Here is a 17120-nt window from a genome sequence, read left to right as displayed (position 1 = left end):
AAGCCCCAATCCCGGGAGGAGCGGGCGGCGCCGAGGCTCTTCCTTCAGCCACTGGTTCCTCGAGCTCTACAAGTGGGGAGACTGAAGCCCGCAGGGCCAGAAGGCAGAAGAAAGAGGGGACGGTCCACCCCAAAATTCCCAGATGAAACACCGACAAGTATTTTTTTTTTTTTTTACAAAATGTATTCATCTTCCTTGGAACTGAAAAATAAATCTATGTACAAAACAGGAAGAGATCAGGCTCCCCTCACCCACTCGCAAACAAACCCCTGTAGATTTCCTCTAGGGTCCCCCGAGACAGGCTGGACCTCGGGGAGGTTCCCAGAGGGTCGGAAGAAAGGTCTGCTCTGATCTAGGGCGTTTGGGCAGGGAGGGGGCAGGGCTCAGGATTCACACAGGCTGGGGGCAGAGTTTCACGTCCCCGACCCATGAGACAGAGAAGGAAGCTAGCATTTCCAAATTCTGGAAGCGTTTCTTAGGTTCTTTGTGGTAGGGGGTTTGCAAGGAATGGAATTTTGAAGTGCAGAAACGTTCTCCTAGGAGCTGGGCGGGGTCCTCGGTTCCCGGGCTGTAGGTGGGACCTGTGCTTCTAGGGTTTAGAGCGAAAGAGCCCCATGGGCTGGAAGCAACCCTGAGCCAACACCGCTCAGGACGAAGGTTAGAGCCTGGGTTCTGAGGTGAAGGCTGTTTCCCGTGGTTGGACCTTTAAAGACTGGTCATGGGGTCAGAGGGAAGGTTTCAGATGGCTGGCTGGGACCCCTGGGGATGGGCTCTATATTCCAATGACTGGGCATAGCCCTCCATTCGGGGCGCTGAGCAGAGTTGGTACTCTGGGAACCTGCAGCCTGGGTTCCGGGTAGGGATGGGGCCTGCGGGTGGAGCCTGGGCTCAAGAGGCTGGGGTGGAGCCTCGTCGGGTTGAGGGCGGGCTCTTGGTAGGCGGATATGGAGTCCCGGTACTTCAGAGACCCTTGCGCTGCCGCTTGAGGAAGGAAAGCGTGTAGTCACTCGGTGTAGACACCTTCTGCTTCTTCATCTGCACTTGTGACTGCGCCGTGAGCTGCAGCTTGATGGCGCTCGAATTGATCTTGGTGGCCACAAGCAGCTCCTTCATGCCTTTCATCTTCTCGCTCTGGAATGTCAGCACTGGACCCTCGGGTGGCGGTGACGCAGCAGGTGCCGGCACTGGAGCCGCGCTGCCGCCTTCAGCGCCGCGGACAGTCCCGGGGACTGTGCCTGGGGGCTTCCGAGGGGGTCCCGGCACCGCACCCTGGCCCGCGCCTGGGCCCTTGTCCAGCGCCGGCTTCTTAGGCGGCGGCGGCTCCTCGGGCTTGGATTCCCGCCGTGGGCCCCGCCGCCGGCCTTCTCGGGCTTCCTCGCCCCACGGCTCTTCAGCCTCCGCCGCCTCCGCCTCTCGGCTCACTATGCGTACCTTCTGCCGCACCTGGGCCGGATGGGGAGGACAAGCGAAGGCCAAGGTTGCAGGCCAGTGGCTGGCACCCCGCGCCCCGGCCATCTTGGGGCCTTGGTCTCACTCGCACCCAAAGGGGATAGGCAGATCCCCTGCAGCTACAAACGTCTGACTCCTCCTGGCTGCTGTCACCACCCGCCCTCCCAGCCACCCTGCACAGCTACCTCTCACCTGTCCCTCAAAACGGCCTAGGGACTGCACAAGGAAGGTGGCCCAGCCCACGTGCAGCACGGGGGTGGGGCTGCCCTCTTCCCATTTGCAGATGCCATCGTAGAATCGCAGCAGATGGGCGAAGCACTCTGGGTCCTGGAGGGCAGAACCCTGACTCTGCATGCCCTGAGAAAGAGGGAAAAGAGGGCACAGTTAGTTCAGACCCCATTACTCACCCCTCACCAGGTGGCACACGCCAGACCTCTCATCTGCACAGAAAGCCCTGGCCCTGGCGGAGTGAGTAGGGGTGGGGAGAATTCTTAGAAACTCCTTCCTTTTATAAATCTAGCCCTTAGCCTGGACTTGGGGGGAGTGGGGAACCACCCTTTATCTCCATTTCACTCCCTCAACTGAATGAGTGACCCTGACAGAGAAAGAGAAGGGCTTCCATCCCATTTACCTCACCTCCTCAAACCCAGACCCAGACCCTTGGCTACTGAGTAAGAGAACACAGCTGTCTGCCTGTCCTGCACCAAACTTTCCTGCGCCGCCCCCAGTCCCAGGCAGCAGTTCCACGTCCTGGGACTGGGAGCCCTGCTCAGGTGGGAAGGTGTGCACAGGCTGGGGCCCAGCCTTTCACCTGGGTCTGCTCCCCAGGTCGCTCCTCGCCAGCCTCCAGTAGGCTGGCGGCCTCCTTCAGCAGGTTGGGGATGACGTCATTGGCTACTTCAAAGAACTCCTTGTAGATCTCCTCGTCTTCACGGCAGTAGTTGTAGCTGTGAGGGCAGCAGGGCACTGTGGGGTCTCAGCCATGGCGGGTACCCCCAGGGACCTGGCAGGGGAGGGAGCCCTGGTTTCTTTCCCGGGATCATCCGGGGACCGAGTGAATGGTTGGGGTCCTCGCTCCGAGATGATGGTGCTGTGTCAGCCCAGAGCAAGAGTGAGGAGGGGGGCCGGGGATACAGAGCTGGATGGGAGTGGTCAGACATCAGGAGAGGGGAGGGAAGGAAAGGCCTGAGGCCCTCATGAGGGGTCCCTACCTCTCAGGCGATGGTGGTCTTGGCTGCCTAGTGACTGGAAGGAGAGGGGATAGAACTTGGGACCCAGGCCTCCCTCCTGGATGAGAGGGGTTGTAAATTGGGTGGAAGGGGAAGAAAAGCCGGGCTGGGGTCACGTGGGGGGAGCCTCACTCCTGGATGACGGTGGCTGTGTCGGCCCAGGCCTGCAGAGCTTCGCGCACATTGCGGTTGCGACAGTGGTAGCCAGCCAGGTACATGTAGGGGTAGATGTGCTCATCCCGGTAGTAGGTCTTGGCTGAGGCAATGCCCTGAGAATGAGCAGAGGGGTCTCAAGGAGGCAGCCCCAGATGGCACAAATGTTCCACTGGATCACAACTGGAAGGGGCATCGGGAAGATTCCAGAGAGTCTCCTCCTATGAGACCTTACTCCCCTGGCCATCATCCTCTCTGCCAGCTGCCCCTTCCCTGGTCTGCAGGTCTGCTTGCTCAGGCCTGGGCCAGGCTGCTGCAGGCACCCTGAAGACCAAGGCCTAGGAAGGGGAGGGGCTTATCCTCCAAGCTCAGGGTCTGTCCCTTTCCTGAACTTTCCCCCACAAACACCAAGGCCTTCCAAATCCAGTCTAATGTCCCTCCCAGCCCAGGAGCCCCCAGCCCCACCAAGTTAATACTCCCACCTCAGTGCTCTCACCACGTTTGACTTCTGTTATACTCCCAGAGGACAGTGACAAGTAGTAGAAAAAGTAGGGCTGAGGGGACAACTCTAGGACCTACCACTCCCAGGCAGAGAACCAGAACACCTCTCAGACATCCCTGACTGCACTGAATATGCATGCGGTAAATACAAAAAGGGGACTGGAGAGGTGATACCCCACAATACACACAAAATTCTTTCCTCACCTGCCCCCCCAGTTCCAAGTAGAAGAGGACCCCAGCCACCGCTGGGCCGCCCTTCTCTACCCTTCTATACCTAAGATGTCCCCACCTTGTGGTAGAGGGTGAGTGGGTCCGGCCGGCCCGGGGTGGGCTCCAGCTCCTCCAGATCCGCCAGGTTCCCCAGCGCCATCGGGTACCTGGGAAAGGCTCGTAAGTCCAGGGTGCCCCCTAGCCCGCCCTGGGGCCCAGCCTGGCCACTCCCCCTACTGACCTTTCCAGATGTCCCAGGTCATAGAGCAGCCACAGCAGCTTCTAGGGGCCAAAGGACAAAAGTGCGAGCTGGTGAGAGGGAGGCACGCCCTCAGTCTACCAGGCAGAGGGAGCAGTCCAGCACCAGTAGGGGACTCCCCGCCGAGGTGGGAAAACCAGAATTTAGGAACTAGCCCCTGACTGGTGTCAAAGCACTTTCATGTCTCAATTTCCCCTTTCCCAAGAGCCCCAGGCAAGTCCAGGCCAGGAATGATTCAGCCATGTTACAGAAGGGGAAGCTGAAGCTCAGCACGGGGAAGCACGCTGGCCCAGGTCCCACAGGTACCCTCACCTGCTGCAGCTGCAGCAGCTCCAGGGAGTCAGTGTGCAGGTCAATGGAAGGGTTGATGGCGCACACCATAAATGCCACCTCCATCTTGCGGTCACAGCGCATGTACGATCCTTTCAGGTACAGCCAGCTCTTGGGAGAGGACAAGACCAGATGTCTTATGATGGCCCACCAGTGCCTGCTGTAGGGATTGACACCAGGAACACGGCCCTCCCCTTGAACAGGGCCCCGGACATATGGAGGTGGTGACACGAAGAGGGGAGCATGGCCCAAGAAAGCAGAGCTCCTTGGGTGGCCTGGGCTAGGAGAATATGGGGTGGGGTGGGGGAGTGCAGTACCCGCTCAGCCACACCCGCGTTGACTGTCTGGCCTCTGCGATCCTCATTGCCCTTGCCATGCCAAGTGACTTCAGCTGTTTGTTCTCCATTGGGCCCAAACACTACCCAGGCGTGGTCCTCGGACAAGGCCAAGTGGACATCCCGGAGACCGAGAGCCTGGCAGGCCCCCACCACGGCAAAGGCCACACCAGAGCTGTCCAGTTTGGTGCCTGTGGAAGGGAAAGTAATCAAAGAGGGTCCTCTGAGCTCTGGCCTGGGGGAAGGGACCCGCCAGTGGTAGGCCATGCTCCTTCCCACCCTCACCCCCATACCTTTGCCCTCTGACACTCCTGCCCTGCTTCCCTCTATCCCTTTCCTCCTAACTGTTCAAGGCCTCTCCCTCCCCCCTTACATTCCCCATCCTCAACAGGAGACCATGAATCTTTCGTAGTTTCCCAGCTTTTGACCCTGCCTTTTCTATTTCTCTGCAACTGTATTATATATTTCTGCTAATTTAAGCATTTCCTCATTTTACTGTACTAGGTTATAACCAGGACACTGGCCAACACTTTTTTACACACCCACTGATGGACACTCCTAATTTATCTCTGTCCTCTTTTCTTGCTAAGCTCAGAAGTAGCCTCAGATTCCTTCTCAATATGGCACTCCAGGACCTGAATGCCAGTTAACTGGCCTTAGAACAAAAAGGAAAGCTCTTTGCAAGTCCTGAGCTTTCAGCTTCTCAAGGTGAAGCCCTAGTCTGTTCACCTTCAAATTATGTTCATAGATACTCCATGGATTGTCTCAATTCCATGAAACATAGACAGATTTTGGCTCCTGACCCCTTAAATCTTCTGCTGCCCTCTGTGCCCCAGGCTGAGCTGCAGTAGCTGAGGTGCTGAGGGGGCAGAGGGTGGGCTAATGGATTCGGAGTCAAGTGACTGAGGTCCAGTCCCAGCCCCGTCACTCTGTGTCACTTTGGCAGATCACTTTCTCTCCCAGGGCTTCAGTTTCTCTAGCTGCAATGGGGGACGTAACACTTGGCCCACCTCACAAGCTTACAGGTTTCAAACGGGCTCTGTAAACCACAGTGTTGGGAAGAGGTGGGCCAAGATTCTCACGTGAGACAGCCACCTGTCTCTTGCCACCTGTAGGGCTCCAACCTGTGATGAAGCTGAAGAGGGACTGGATGTGGGCACGATCCTTGAAGTAGGAGCGGCTGAGGCTATTCCAGATGACATCGGAGACCTTCTTGACCAGCTCACGGCTGGAGACGCCCCCCTCTCGCGGGTAGAGAGACAGGTCAACGGCGCCACGGATCTGGGCAGTGAAGCGGGCATAGAGGGCAGCGATGATGGACAGGTCGGCCACCGGGAAGTAGGTGAGGCCGCCAGGAGGGTCGGGCGCAGGGCTGGGCTGAAAAGTGAGCTCAGGCACGTTGGTGGGGATGACGCGGTTGACAGCTAGGAAATGCTCCACGAAGCCCAGTACCAAGGATAGGAGCACCAGGTCCGGCTCCTCTCGGCCCAGCTCGGCAGCGAACAGGCGCACCACATCGTCGATGGAACGCAGCGGGAATAGCGTTTTCTGGGCAGCCTTCAGCCCCATGGCGGCGGCCCTCGGCCTGCGGGCGACCGGAGGAGAGGGATGGTCGGGTGGGCACGGCCCACGAGTCCCCTCCCAGGTTCGGCTAGCGTTCCACACCCCTCTACACACCCACAGACACCAACCCTTGCTTCCCCGCCCCTTCACGCTCCGCTCATCTGTTCCCCCTCTTTCATCGAAGAGACCCCTCAGCCGAGGCTACAGGGCCTTCCTGTCCCCCACACCACCAGGAGCCCCGGCCCCGAAGGAGGTGAGCCCCCTAGGACCCCGCTGAGCACTCCCAATGGCCGCCCCGCCCCCTCTCTGCGCTCATACCCCCGGGGCCCTAGAGTCCGCCGGAAGGCGCCCCTAGGCCAGTCCCCCCAAATCCCAAGGAGAGACCTGGCCTAGGTCCCCCGCGCCCACCTCCGCGCTTACATCCCACACAAGGCACCGCGGCGCCCGCCGCCTGAAGTCTGCTGGGAAATGGAGTTCCGCCCCCCTCGGGCCGCACTGCCTGCCGGGAAGAGCAGTCCAAGGCCCGCTGTTGTCCCTGCCAAGTCTTGAAATGGTGGCCGGGCCGGCCAGTCCGCGATGGCTTATGGGAGTGGTAGTCCCGCTGCTCTGGGCGCCCCAGAGGGCGGAGAAGAGCGGAGGCAGCCCCGCCTTTCTGAGGTCCTCAGGGATTGGTCATTCCAATTCACGCACACCCAGGTAGCCGAGGAACCGCAGTGCCTTTTGGGAGATGTAGTCCGGGTAGTGAGCGGGCAGTGTCCGCTTCTGTAGGTTGTTGCTTGTTGGCAAGATGTGATGACAACGGGAACTTTTTAACACTGCTGGAGTACTGTAAATGTGTTCAGCCATTTTAGTTGGTTATTTATCGGTATCGATTAACACATAAAAGTGCCTACTGTAAGTCTAGCTTTCGGTCTACAGGGAAAATCTGACACGTGTGCAAAGAAGACCATCTAAAGAACCATTGTAGTTATTTGTAATACAGCAAAAGAAGAGTAAAGTAACTCTCTGCATCCTAAGATGGATCTTCAGGGCACATTGTTCAAGGGGAGAGGCTGCAGAACAATATGTGTGATGGGGTAGTATTTATATTACCATTTAAAAACTTCAAAATAATACTAAATAATTTCTACAGAATCAGTCACTCTCTTATTCATTTAGGAAACAGATTTTTGCTGCCTATAATGGGCCAAGCTCTCAGGCACTAGCTATGTAGCAGTGAGTAAAACAGATCAAATTCCTACCCTACTTCACTTCTGTACATTATCCCCCACAAAACTGTAAATCTAGCCTAATCATGAGAGAAGTTTGGGCAAACACAAACTGAGGGACTTTCAGACTGGCCATACCTGACAGCTCTCCTCAAAAGTGTTCAGGTCATGAAAGACAAGGAAAGAGTGAGAAACCATTGCACATTAGAAGATACTAAGGAGACAGGGTCAGACTTTATTTTGGGGGGGCTCCAAAATCACTGCAGATGGTGATTGCAGCCATGAAATTAAAAGACGCTTACTCCTTGGAAGGAAAGTTATGACCAACCTAGACAGCACATTCAAAAGCAGAGACATTACTTTGCCAACAAAGGTCCATCTATCTAGTCAAGGCTATGGTTTTTCCAGTGGTCATGTATGGATGTGAGAGTTGGACTGTGAAGAAGGCTGAGCGCCAAAGAATTGATGCTTTTGAATTGTGGTGTTGGAGAAGACTCTTGAGAGTCCCTTGGACTGCAAGGAGATCCAACCAGTCCATTCTGAAGGAGATCAGTCCTGGGTGTTCTTTGGAAGGACTGATGCTAAAGCTGAAACTCCAATACTTTGGCCACCTCATGCGAAGAGTTGACTCATTGGAAAGACTCCGATGCTGGGAGGGATTGGGGGCAGGAGGAGAAGGGGACGACAGAGGATGAGATGGCTGGATGGCATCACCAACTCGATGGACGTGAGTCTGAGTGAACTCCGGGAGTTGGTGATGGACAGGGAGGCCTGGCATGCCGCGATTCATGGGGTTGCCAAGAGTCGGACAGGACTGAGCAACTGAACTGAACTGAAGGAAACAGGACCAACGTGGTGTTCTAGATTGAATCCTAGACCAGAAGAAAAAGGATTTAGTGGAAAAACTGGTGAAGAGGGTGGCTGATTGGCCCAGCTTGCCCAAGTCTGAGGGGACTTCAGGGGAGTGGGACTTTCAGTTTTAAAACTAAACCAGTCAAGTCTTGGGCACCTGTGAGCACTACTTATGAAATTCAAAACTATCTGTAGCTTCGTTCATTTTTCAAAGATCAGCCCTGGGATTTCTTTGGAAGGAATGATGCTAAAGCTGAAGCTCCAGTACTTTGGTCACCTCATGTGAAGAGTTGACTCATTGGAAAAGACTCTGATGCTGGGAGGGATTAGGGGCAGGAGGAGAAGGGGACGACGGAGGATGAGATGGCTGGATGGCATCACTGACTCAATGGATGTAAGTCTGAGTGAACTCCGGGAGTTGGTGATGGACAGGGAGGCCTGGCGTGCTGCGATTCATGGGGTCACAAAGAGTCAGACACGACTGAGCGACTGAACTGAACTGAAGTTTTGATAAATGTACCATGTTGTGTAAGATGCTAACATTTAGGGACGTTTAGTGAGGCATATATGGGAATTATATATAATTAATTGTCAAGTCTTGGGCACCTGTGAGCACTACTTATGAAATTCAAAACTATCTGTAGCTTCGTTTATTTTTCATTCCTAAGTTTTGATAAATGTACAGTGTTGTGTAAGATGTTAACATTTAGGGAAGTTGAGTGAGGCATATATGGGAATTAGATCATCAAGGACTGCGTTCTGGGGTACCCCGTCATGTAGAGGTTGGGAAACCAGGAGGAACCAGCAAAGATTCTGAGAGGAATCAGCCAGAGAGATGGGAGAAAAGCCACATGGGCATTTGGTTTAGAGGACCAAGCCAGAGGAATGATCCACAGGGTGCCCACAGGTCAGCAAGCTGAGCACCAAGGACTGATTGCATTTAGCTCTGTGAGAACCCCTGGCGACCACCTCAGGAGTAGTTTGGGAACAAAAGCCCAGAGTTCTTGGGCTCAAGAAAAATGAGAGGGAAGAAATTGGAGACAGTGATAATACACAACTCTTTTAGGGAGCTTTCCAGAAGAGAAGAAAAAACCAAGCTGGCAACTGGAGGTAGAAGGTCAGAGGAGGTCCTGGTGTTGTGGCTGTTTTTTGGGTTTTTTTGATAGGTAAGAAGTGGATTTATTCAGATACAGACAGAAGCACACTCCACAGACAGAGTTTGGGCCATCACAGAGGGTGAGTGCAGCCCCGAAATTTGATGTGGTTAGTTTTTATAGGCTGGGTCTTGATGTCTCATCGCAGAAAGAATTCAGACAAAGTGATAGGTGAAGAGTGGATTTATTCAGATACAGAGAATCACACTCCACAGACAGAGTGTGGGCCATTGCAGAGGGCGAGTGCAACATGGCTGTTGTTTAATAGGAGAAAAGGCAGGACTGATGACCTGGAACAAGTAGAGAGGATGGGCGTTCCCAATTTGCAGGCCTGTAGAAAAAAAATTTTTTTAACTAAAAAACCCCCCACAATTTTCAGGCTTGTCCTTTGCTAGTAGCATGAACAGTTCTAGTCACAATAATTGGAGATACGGTAGAGTACATGGGTCCTTTCATTTTCTCAATGAAATAGGAAGCCCAGCTGGTCTTCCTCCCAAACGCCACCTTCTCAAGGAGGCTGACCCAGACCTAACCAGCCTACTTAAAATCATAGTGTCCAACCGAAATGCTTCTTCTAACCCCTCCCCTCCACTGTGCTTTCTAAAATGTTTTCTTCTAAAGCACTAACAGCTTCTAGAACAGGGTTTCTCAACCGGGGCAGATTGACATTCATATCGTATACGTGCTCAGTCACTCAGTCGTGTCTGACTCTTTTGAGATCCCATGGACTGAAGCCCACCAGGCTCTTCTGTCCATGGGATTTTTCAGGCAAGTATATTGGAGCTGGTTGTCATTTCCTACTCCAGGGGAGCTTCCCAACCCAGGGATCGAACCCATGTCTCCTTCGTCTCCTTAACTGACAGGCGGATTCTTTACCACTAGCATCACTGCAGTTGGGGACCGATTTGTGCCCTGTAGGATGCTTAGCAGCCTCCCTGGCTTCTCCCCCTTTTAGATGTCCCTCCCCCTGTTGTGACAGTAGAAATGTCTCCAAACATTGCCAAATATCTCTGGGGGGCAAACTGCTCCCTGTTGAGAACCACTTCTCAAGCACCTCATAAGTGCTCAGTTGCTTCAGTAATGTCTGACTCTCTGCAGCCCCATGGACTGTCGCCCACCAGGGTCCTCCATAATTGTTGTTATTGCTCAGTCACTCAGTTGTGTCTGACTCTTTGCAACCCATGGACTGCGGCACACCAGGCTTCCCTGTCCTGCACAATCTCCCGGAGTTTGTGCAAACTCATGTCCATTGGCTCAGTGATGCCATCCAAGCATCTCATGCTGTGTTGCCCCCTTCTCCTCCTGTCCTTAGTCCTTCCCAGCATCAGGGTCTTTTCATTGAGTCAGCTCTTCTCATCAGGTGGCTGAAGTATTGGAGCTTCAACTTTTCAGCATCAGTCCTTCCAATGAATTGATCCAGGATTGAGTTCCTGTAGGATTGACTGGTTTGATCTCCTTGCAGTCCAAGCGACTCTCAAGAGTCTTCTCCAGCACCACAGTTTGAAGGCATCAATTCTTTGGCACTTAGCCTTCTTTATGGTCCAACTCTCACATCTGTACATGACTACTGGAAAAACCATAGCTTGACATTTATTATTTGTCTCAAACCACCAAACTGTAAGCTCCACAATGACAGGTAACATGTCTGTTTTATTCATGGATGTGTTCCATGTCCCTAGAATAGTGTCCTGTACATAACTGATGTTCAACAATTATTTGCTGGATAAATGAACAAATAACATTCATTCATAAGAGTGATTATAAACATTGGCCCAGAATTTAAGCTGTTTGCGGTGGGGGACAGAAGTACGGACACAAGAGGAATGAGGGACAGCAAAAGGGTGGCAAAATCAATGAATTATTGAACTTCCCTGGTGGTCCAGTGGTTAAGAATCCACTTACCAGGGCTTTCCTGGTGGCTCAGTGGTAAAGAATCTGCCTGCCAATGCAGGAGACACAGGTTTGATCCCTGGGTTGGGAAGATGCCCTAGAGGAGGAAATGGCAACCCACTCCCACATTCTTTCCTGAGAAATTCCATAGACAGAGGAACCTTGGTGGTCTAGAGTTCATGGGGTCATAGAGTCAGACGTGACTGAGCACACCCACGAGCAAGGCAGGAGGATGGGTTTGATCCCTGGTCTGGAAAGATCCCACATGCTGTAGAGCAACTAAGCCCATCCACAGCTACTGAGCCGGCGCTCTAGAGGTGGGAACTGCGACCACTGAGCTCATGCACCACAGCTACTGAAACCCATGCTCAACAACAAGAGAAGCCACTGCGATGAGAAGCCTGCTCGCCACAGTTAGAGAGCAGCCCCCACCCATCCCAACTGGATAAAGTCCATGAGGCAGTGAAGACCCAGCACAGACAAAAATAAATAAATGAACGGATTGTACGTTCCAGTGGGGTTAAAACTTTGTTGTTGTTGGGGTACTAGAGACAGCTGAAAAGATAAGGGTGTTAGTTAGAGAGTGGGAGGCTTGGCATTGAAATTATGGGGAGAAGGTTGCTGTCATTATTAGCAGTGAAAATATTTAGGGAAATTCCCCGGTGGTCCAGTGGTTAGGACTCCACCCTCTCACTGCTGAGGACCCAGGTTCAATCCCTGGTTGGGGAACTAAATCCCACAAGTCATGCAAGGAGGGGAAAAAAAAATTAACAGTAGTGCTTTCTGTACAAACCTAACAGGAGCTGTATACATAAATTTTAAATTTCTAGTAGCTACATTAAAAAAGTAAAAGATACAAGTGAGATTAATTTTAATCACATATAGCAAAATGTATTTCAACTCATAGTCAATATAAAGTTACAAAGGACAATTTATGTTTTTCTACACTAAGTCCTGTTTGCACAACACAAGACTTAGTTCTGTACACAACAAAGGTCCATATGGTCAGAGCTATGGCTTTTCCAGTAGTCATCTATGGATATGAGTTGGACCATAAAGAAGGCTGAGCCCCAAAGAACTGATGCTTTCAAATTGTGGTGCTTGAGAAGACTCTTGAGAGTCCCTTGGACAGCAAGGAGATCAAACCAGTCGATTCTAAAGGAAATCGAACCCTGAGTATTCATTGGAAAGACTGATGCTGGAGCTGAAGCTACAATACTTTGGCCAACTGATGCAAAGTGTCAACTCATTGGAAAAGACCCTGATGCTGGGGCAGACTGAGGGCAGGAGGAGAGGGGGGCGACAGAGGATGAGATGGCTCGAGGGCATCACCGACTCAATGGACATGTGTTTGAGCAAACTCTGGGAGATAAGTGAAGGACAGGAAAGCCTGGCATGCTGAAGTCCTTGGGGTTGCAAAGAGTCAGACATGACATAGCGACTGCACAACAACAATTGAAGGACAATTGCTTTACAATATTATATTGGTTTCTGCCATTCATCAATATGACTTAGCAACTGAACAACAAAGCCTTTGAAATCTGGTATGTTTTATACACACAGCATATCTGACCAGTCATATTTCAAATGTTCAGTGGCTACATGTGACCAGTGGCTCCCATATGACAGTGTGGCTCTCCAGTATGGCTGTGAGAGTGAGGGACTGGAAGGTAAGATCATGGGACAAGATGGAGCTCAAGGAACAGAGAAGCCTGGCAGCTGGATCATCCATGTGTATATCAAAGTCTCTAAGATTTAAAATAGTAGTAAGTGAAGTGAATTCAAAGTGCTCAGTTTAGTTCAGTTCAGTCGCTCAGTCGTGTCCAACTCTCTGCAACCCCATGAGTCGCAGCACGCCAGGCCTCCCTGTCCATCACCAACTCCTGGAGTTCACTCAGACTCACGTCCATTGAGTTGGTGATGCCATCCAGCCATCTCATCCTCTGTCGTCCCCTTCTCCTCCTGCCCCCAATCCCTCCCAGCATCAGAGTCTTTTCAATGAGTCAACTCTTCGCATGAGGTGGCCAAAGTACCAGAGTTTCAGCTTTAGCATCATTTCTTCCAAAGAAATCCCAGGGCTGATCTCCTTCAGAATGGACTGGTTGGATCTCCTTGCAGTCCAAGGGACTTTCAAGAGTCTTCTCCAACACCACAGTTCAAAAACATCAATTCTTCGGCACTCAGCTTTCTTCACAGTCCAACTCTCACATCCATACATGACCACTGGAAAAACCATAGCTTTGACTAGACGGACCTTTGTTGGCAAAGTAATGTCTCTGCTTTTCAATGTGCTATCTAGGTTGGTCATAACTTTCCTTCCAAGGAGTAAGCATCTTTTAATTTCATGGCTGCAGTCACCATCAAAGTGCTCAGTCATGTCCAACTCTTTGTGACCCCATAGACTATACGGTCCATGGGAGTCTCAGCCAGAATACTGGAGTGGGTAGCTGTTCCCTTCTCCAGGGGATCTTCCCAACCCAGGTCTCCCACATTGCAGGTGGATTTTTTACCAGCTGAGCCACCAGGGAAGTAGGATAGAGGGAATTCCCTGGCGGTCTAGTGGTTAGGACCAATGCTTTCACTACCAAAGGCCTGGGTTTAATCCCTGGTCAGGGAACTGAGGTCCTACAAGCTGTGCAGCATGGCCAGCCAAGATAAATAAATGTAATAAAACAAGAGTTGGATAGAGAGAGTGGCAACAAGCCAGGAGCTAGAATTATTAAGAAATGAGCCATGCATGGGTTGGGAGACATTGAGACAAAGTGAGTGGTAAAAGCTGATAACTTGAGTTCAAACCTACGTGTTTGAAAGGAAGAGGGAGCAGGATGTCTACCAGCGGCCTCAGGAAGGACACCTACCCCATCTCCAGGCCGCAAGGCAGGAGGGCTGTGGAAAGTCTGTGGGACACGAGGCAGTGAGCATAACCCCAAAGGGCAAAGTTTCCACCAGAGCAGGAGGGCTAAGGACCATTTGCAAAAGGGGGCGAGGGCGCAGGGGATTTTGCTGCAGTTGGACCATCAACTCTAGAGCACATGGTGAACAGCTTTCGGGAGCTGAGGGTGGAGACAGGATCAGAACAAGGGATGGCCAGAGCCATGGAGAACCTAGAGGCCTCAGCCCCTGCAGTGGACCGAGCAACAGGGACAGGAGTAGGCCCAGGTCTGATGGTCTTGAGGCAGGGGTCCAGTGGTGGGCCAGCTGCAAGCACGGAGGTCAGGGCTTCCTGCTGAGGACAGGGAGGGTCCTGAAGATCCAACTGGATTCCTGCTGATGGAGAGGAGGCTAGGGGACGGTGGTCCCTCTTGATGCCCGCCAATGACATGGTACACACGGACATAAATTAACGTCATGAGGGGAGGGCAGGGAGTCAAATGGGAGTTCAGCCTCCAATTTACCAGAAAAACAAATGTGTATTGTTGTAATCAAAATTAATTTAAAATAGCATCTGCTATGTCTTAACAAAAGTATTAAATCTGAATTTAATAAGGAAACAATCAGACAAATGCAAATTGCAAGTTATTCTACCAAAAAAACTGGCCTGGACTGTTAAAAAAGATGTTAACCTCATAAAAAAATGACCTATAAAGGAAGGAGGAGAAAGTTGTCTTGGGTCAAATGAGATTCAAGAGACACAAGAACTGAATGCAACATGTGATCTAGAATCGGATACTCAACTTTTTTTTAATGCTATAAAGAATGTTTTTGACATGATTATACCACAAGCTGGTTGACTTAAACAGAAATGTATCACTTCACAGATGTGGAGGCTAGAAGTCCAAGATAAAAATGACTGCAGGAGACACAGAGAACAGAATTATGGGCACGGGAGTGGGGTGGGGGGAGGAGAGGGTGGGGCAGCTGGAGAGTAGCGTGGAAACATACACACTGGCATATGTGAAATAGAGAGCCAGCGGGCACTTTGCTGTGTGACTCTGGGAACTCAAACCAGGGCTCTGTGACAACCTAGAGGCGTGGGACGGGGTGGGAGCGGGGAGGCTTAAGAGGGAGGGGACATAAGTATACCTATGGCTGATTCATGTTGATGTATGGCAGAAACCAGCATAATATTGTAAAGCAATTATCCTTCAATTAAAAATAAATAAATTAAAAAAAAAATGTCTGCAGGATTTGTTACTCCTGAGAGCTGTGAGAAAATCTATTCCAGGCCTCTCTCCTAGCTACGAGTGGTTTATTGGCAAATCCATGGCATTCCTTGGATTATAGAAGCATCACCCTGATCTCTGCCCTCATTTTCACTTGGTGCGCTCCCTGTGTATGCATCCACATTTCCCCCTTTTTTAAAGGACACCAGTCATATTGGGTTAGAGCCAACCCTAATGACCTTGTTTTAACTACTTACGTTTGCAATGCCTCTAGTTCCGAATGAGGTCACACTCTGAAGTATTTGGGAATAGGACTTCATTTTTAGGGGTCATAATTCAACCCATAACAGATTAATACAGAGTATCAATATTAAATCTTGTGAGAATGACTTATGGTGGTTCCTTATTCTTTTTTTTTTCCTCTTTTTTGGCCTCACCATGCACCTTGCAGGATCTTAGTTCCCTGACCAGGGATTGAACCAGGGCCCTCAGCAGTGATAGCATGGAGTCCTAACCACTGGACTGCCAAAGCACAGCCAGAAAAAAAAAGATATGCCCTGGGAACTTCCTGGAGATCTAATGGTTAGGACTCTACACTTCCACTGCCAAGGACGCAGGTTCAAGACATGGATCGGCAGGGAATTCCCTTGGTGGTGGTTCCTTTTTCTTAACGGATGTCTGCAAAGTATTGAGCAAAGTTCAGGTTGTGTGTAACTTACCTTCAGATGGTAGCGAAATACATCATCAGTACATGAGAAACACAAAAGCAGCAAACTGTGAGCAAACGTGAATCCAGAAGAGGGTGGGGAGTTTGTAATCCTTCAACCTTTTTTGAAATTTGTCAACATAAAACTTTGGAAGAAAAAACATTTTTTTAACGTGAAACTGTGAAAACCTGTTGGCTAAATTATTGAAGGGTGCTAGGGAAATGGCCATTTCTCCAATTTGGTGAGGCTGTAGCTTGCAAGAGGCCTTGGCGTCCCTGCCCTAGGCTGTGTCTTCAGGTTTTGGCATCTCCATAGACAGAGCAAACATTTCCTGAGTGTATATAATTTAATTTATATATAACATTAGTATATAACCATTTTATACTGATTATCTCACCAGAGTCTTACTAGAACCTCTTATGATGGGTTTTAGGATCCCAACTTGCAGAACGGAAACTGATGCTTGGAGGTCAGGTAACTTGCTCCTGACTGCGGCCGTTGCGGTTCAGCTGCTCAGCTGCTGTTTGTGACCCCTGGACCGCAGCGTGCCAGGCTCCCCTGTCCTTCACTATCTCCCTGAGTTTGCTCAAACTCATGTCCATTGAGTCGATGATGCTATCCAACCATCTCATCCTCTGTACTAGACTGGAATCAAGGCTACACTCCTAACCAGGCCTTGGAATTTCATGGGCCCCCAAGCTCTAGCAAGACCTAGGCCCTTTTTTGGTTACTTTTCCTAGCTTTCGGGCCATCTACAAGCCTTAGGGCACAGCCATCAGCTCCAGACCTGCCCTGATCCTGGTGCACAGGCCTTACCTTCCTGCCTCACCCAGCCCCACCTCCAGGCCAGGGTCCTGCCCAGTCATGGACACCCCAGCTCAGAACAAGGAGACCCCTCCCAGACATCCCCGCCTCCCCACCAGCCTCACCTGGGTGGAACAGCAGGCCGTGCCCTCCAGATCCACTTCCTACCCCGGCCCCCTACCTCCCGGTTCTGTACCCTAAAGGCTGCCCTCTAGATCTGCAGAAACTGAGGTCTAGGAGCCTCTGGTTGCTGCTTGGGTTTGGACCAGAGGAAGCAGGAGATGGAAGGGAGGGAGTAGAGTGAGGAAAGGAATTAATTTCCTGGGCTGCCTTCCTGCTTGGCCACGGCCAAGTGCTTCCCTGAGAGCCATAA

At 51.4% G+C, this 17120-nt stretch overlaps 1 protein-coding gene and 1 non-coding gene across 4 annotated transcripts; one reads left to right on the top strand and one right to left on the bottom strand.

Annotated features, from left to right (window-relative positions):
* Window positions 1–373: 373 nt before the first annotated feature.
* On the bottom strand, window positions 374–6573 carry MEN1 (menin 1). 3 transcript variants are annotated; one of them, XM_055580882.1, is made up of 10 exons: window positions 6450–6573; window positions 5591–6051; window positions 4449–4657; window positions 4114–4242; window positions 3784–3824; window positions 3622–3709; window positions 2811–2947; window positions 2261–2396; window positions 1642–1806; window positions 374–1443 (listed from the first exon to the last, which is right to left on the bottom strand). In XM_055580882.1, coding segments are annotated over exons 1-10 (1851 nt in total). In that variant the 5' UTR covers window positions 6452–6573; the 3' UTR covers window positions 374–960. The 3 variants fall into 3 exon arrangements, with proteins under 3 accessions (XP_055436857.1, XP_055436858.1, XP_055436859.1); XM_055580883.1 differs by having other exon boundaries at window positions 6438–6514; XM_055580884.1 differs by lacking the exon at window positions 6450–6573 and adding an exon at window positions 6348–6425.
* A 5216-nt stretch (window positions 6574–11789) lies between these two features.
* Window positions 11790–11862, top strand: TRNAE-CUC (transfer RNA glutamic acid (anticodon CUC)). The gene has a single exon. It is a non-coding gene; the product is annotated as a tRNA-Glu (tRNA).
* Window positions 11863–17120: the final 5258 nt, after the last annotated feature.

Source organism: Bubalus kerabau, chromosome 5, assembly GCF_029407905.1.
Source record: "Bubalus kerabau isolate K-KA32 ecotype Philippines breed swamp buffalo chromosome 5, PCC_UOA_SB_1v2, whole genome shotgun sequence".
NCBI lineage: Eukaryota > Metazoa > Chordata > Mammalia > Artiodactyla > Bovidae > Bubalus > Bubalus kerabau.
This window is presented reverse-complemented; position numbering and strand designations above follow the sequence as displayed.

What these genes read in the sequence shown, in the direction of transcription:
- MEN1 (XM_055580882.1), bottom strand. An exon ending in GACCTGGGACATCTGGAAAG is followed by an intron (nt 3,710 to 3,783) that starts GTCAGTAGGGGG and finishes AGCCTTTCCCAG; the next exon opens with GTACCCGATGGCGCTGGGGA. An exon ending in CACTCACCCTCTACCACAAG is followed by an intron (nt 2,948 to 3,621) that starts GTGGGGACATCT and finishes GCTCATTCTCAG; the next exon opens with GGCATTGCCTCAGCCAAGAC.